General features: G+C 33.7%; 1 protein-coding gene across 1 annotated transcript; it reads right to left on the minus strand.

Annotated features, from left to right (window-relative positions):
- Positions 1-1955: 1955 nt before the first annotated feature.
- Positions 1956-3590, minus strand: LOC107465341 (uncharacterized). The gene is made up of 3 exons (XM_016084322.3): positions 3257-3590; positions 3084-3144; positions 1956-2211 (listed from the first exon to the last, which is right to left on the minus strand). The coding sequence occupies exons 1-3, from the start codon at positions 3329-3331 to the stop codon at positions 1970-1972; spliced, it is 378 nt and encodes a 125-aa protein (XP_015939808.1). The 5' UTR covers positions 3332-3590; the 3' UTR covers positions 1956-1969.
- Between the last annotated feature and the right edge of the window lie 305 nt (positions 3591-3895).

Genomic DNA, 3895 nt, shown 5'->3' on the forward strand with positions numbered 1-3895 from the left:
ATACTAACTAAACCATAAGTTAGGGTGGTTGTCTAAGGTAGTTAGGTCGTAATTCAATCTTTAACCGGACACCCGCTTTCTGTCTCCTCCTAACCCTCTGAATCACCGGTGGAACAACTCTCGTCACACTTTCATCACACGATGGATCTCTCAATTGCACACACATACAAAGCATACAAGGAAATCACAATTATGGATAGCAAGTACATCATATAGAACAAGTAACAGCTAATTACAGATAAGCAATTAGACAAACCAATACAAACACATACTCAAACAAATCATACAAATACACGTGATGCATGTCTGTCCTATGACTGATAATATCATCTATCTGGTTGGCTATATAACCGACTCAACTACGTATCCTCTTGCGTGTATTGGTCTCAACTACTTATTCCTCTTCCAACTCAGAGTCCTTCTCTATATAGTTGACTGGAGTAAGGTGCTAGATATGAGGTTGTGGTCGTGGTGCCGAACCTCTAGAACTATCGTCGTTTTTTAATAGAACATGCTGCCTGGAGTTTAAAGGTCCAACACACTCTCCGATATTCCCAACCTCAACATTGAGCTCCATCAATAAATATGAGGTTCTTAAACTCAACTAGAAATTCATACAATGAGTTCGCATTAGTATAGAACGCACACAATCAAAGCATACCTCATTCTCACCATCCTTCATGTGTGCATTTCGATATACACTCGCTTATGGCAATTTGTAAGAAGAAAAGAAAAGGATAGATATTGATGTGTGATATGGAATTAATGGATCTATACTTACATAAGCATAAATTTTTTTACTGTTACTATGATCCTTTTGTCACATGATATGCATATACATATTTTGTTAATATCGTAGATAAGTGATGTAGTTTTATTATTTATATTGTTTGCAGTATAAACGACATAAATAATAGAATTTAAAAATGTAAATACTAAATAATCTGAAAATTGTATATAATGATAATTTATTTTATTTTATTTTATTTTATTTATTTAAAAATCCTATCATTTCCTCGTTTAATTTCCAATATTAGAGGCTTGGCATATTAAGCATGAGCATTGCAGAAGCAGCCATATATATATATAGCACATTTATATTCTATATGCAGCGTAGCAACAAATCAATGGCGATTTGAAGTGTAGCATATTCGCACTAGACTGCAATCTATTGCGCTGTTAGTTACTGACAAGTATTCACCTAACTAAAATTTTTAATATTCCATGGAATTTAGTGAAGTACCTAGTACCTACCCTATTGAGACTAATCAGATTAGAATTGTTATAGTTATAGCACATGGTATCTCATTCTATCTCAATTACCTATATCTTAATTTAATGACCTAATTAGCATATTAGTTTCCACTTTTACATTTTCTGTAGTAATATTTTGCTACAGGGGTAATTTCCATGAACTTGCACATGAAATTAGCTTAATGAATTAATTTGATCAATGAGTTTATATGATAAACTAAATTCCTTATTTTTCAAAAACGCAACTTTTAGTTCATGTATATAAATTTTTGTTTGAACAATTGTTAGTAGTGCTAATAAACACTTTTCTCAAAATTTTTAAATGAAAAAAAATAAAAATAAATTAAACTTTCATAATTTATCCTAATTTATCACTAAATAAAATACAAAAATACTCATTTTTTTGTCTTTATCATTTGTATCTTATTTTCAATATCTTGTCATATTTTCAAAACCAAACAGAGTCTTAGAGTACCATAGTAACATTTAACCGCTCACATCAACACTACACTTACCAAAGTAATATATGTATTCTCTTATAGTGTCTTTTAGCAAAGTAGTTTAAGGCTTTAACCTGTAAACTCACAAATAAATAATAGTTGTACTCAGCTTCCTGGCTGTTACTAAAACATCTGATAATTGATATGAACGAAGCAAAATTGAGCTTACGGGAGAAAAAAAAAAGGAAGAAAAAGAAGAAATCAAACAAACAAAATCAAGTAATTTGATTAATCACAGCTTCCACAAATCCCCAACCATCATCATCATCAGGTCCTACCCAATAACCACATAAAAATATTTCCATGCAATGTACATTATTCATATTATAAGAGAAAGATTCATATATAAATCTTGTGCATGACATCAAGCAATGTTGAAACCTTCCTTTCACGGATAAAATGTGACGATTTGAACTGCAAGCAACAAGAGTCTTTTGAGCTGAAAATAAAATATATCCTGTCACACAATAAATAAATAAATAAATAAATAAATAAAACACCAAATGCAACCATGATGCTGCAAACTCTGCTTTAAATATAACTTCCAAATTTTGCCTGGTGTAATTCTGATGTTGACATTCAAGCTACCATATATTTGCACCTGCTGCATGACTATGTTTAAGGCTTCAATATGAATTCTGAATTCTTTCCTAATCAGTGTTTAATCCTAGCTTATATACAAGTCAGCTTCCAAGTTTAACTTGTTAGTTAACTTAGCACATAGACCTAACAAACTGAACCTGTTAGGAGCTACCACCTGTAACAACTAACTAATTAATCATAAGTGACTTTAGCTACAATCGCACTCTGCCTGACAGAATATTTACCACACAAATAAAGAGGTAGAACAACCAATTTGGTCCTCAAAAGCTCATTACTCATCATTACAAATTACGATTGGGATACCATAAACTATAAAATATTTTCCAAAGACTAATTTGCCAGCATTTTGAGATGCCCAAAGGGACAAAATTCACAACCTAACCTGCAGCTTAGAACAATGTACTAATTTATTAAAACTAGGTACCAAAGTTATTATGCTACTTAAAATCCGAGTCCTACTTAACCAGCAGTAAACATATCTTCGGCAGTTCTACCCTTATAATAATGAGTAATTCTCATACAAAAATCCAACATGGGCATTCCAACAAATTAAAATTGAACACAATTTGTTAATTAACTAATGTTACCTGATAAATTTCAAATTGCATGAATTATTATTAGAGAAAAATAAAAAACAAGCCATGAGCATCGCAATGTTAAACGCACTATAAGCAAGATATAATCACAAACAGTTACAATGCATAGCCCTGAAAAGAAGAATCTAACCTGCAGTAACAGTTTCACTGCTTGAAAATCTAACCAGAGAAGATTCTAATCGCTGCACTTCCTGAAGACAAAAATCATTCAAAATTAAATTGAATAAATAAATAAATACATAAGCCGTTTTGAAAGATAAGCTAGGGTTCGAAGAGACAGACAAGTTTACAAAGTGAAAGTACCTTGATTGATGGTGGTGGCCGCGGCAGAGAAATACGTACCGGAAAAGCGAAGCTTGTGGAAACTAAGCACGTCATTTTGTTGAGACCGCCACTGCGGGAAGCAGCATTTGCTCTTGGGGGAATGGCAGAGCTGTCAAAATCACTCAAAACGAAAATTTTAAATGTTGGGGTCTTTTGATAATTGATGGAGTTGCTGCTGCGGAGGCGAAGCTGACGTGGCTTGAGTTTTAGGGTTAGGGTCGAGGGAATGACCGGATGAGGAGGAGACAGGGTTGTAGATGTGTCATGTCTGCGTATGGATTTTCTACTTTCTAGATTGGGTAATATGTCTCGAGGATATGAAATGGGTATGAAATTGCCGAAGTGAAAAATGAGTGTGTAAGTATTTGAAGGGTAAAGGACAAATTCGTCTTTGATCTTTTAAATCGTGGACTTTTAACTTGTTCAAGATTAGAAAATACAAAACGACCCCTCATCAATCAAAATGCGGTACAAATCGGTCTTTTCGTTCAATTTGGTATCCAACACGTAACGGATTCTGTTTACCTGGCGCCTATGTGGCGTGGATATGCGCACGTGTCTTTAGGATGTTGGTAACGGGGCTGACGTGGTGCTAGTGGAGAAAGTAATAGAACTCGG

Source organism: Arachis duranensis, chromosome 9 (genome assembly GCF_000817695.3).
Source record: "Arachis duranensis cultivar V14167 chromosome 9, aradu.V14167.gnm2.J7QH, whole genome shotgun sequence".
Lineage (NCBI taxonomy): Eukaryota > Viridiplantae > Streptophyta > Magnoliopsida > Fabales > Fabaceae > Arachis > Arachis duranensis.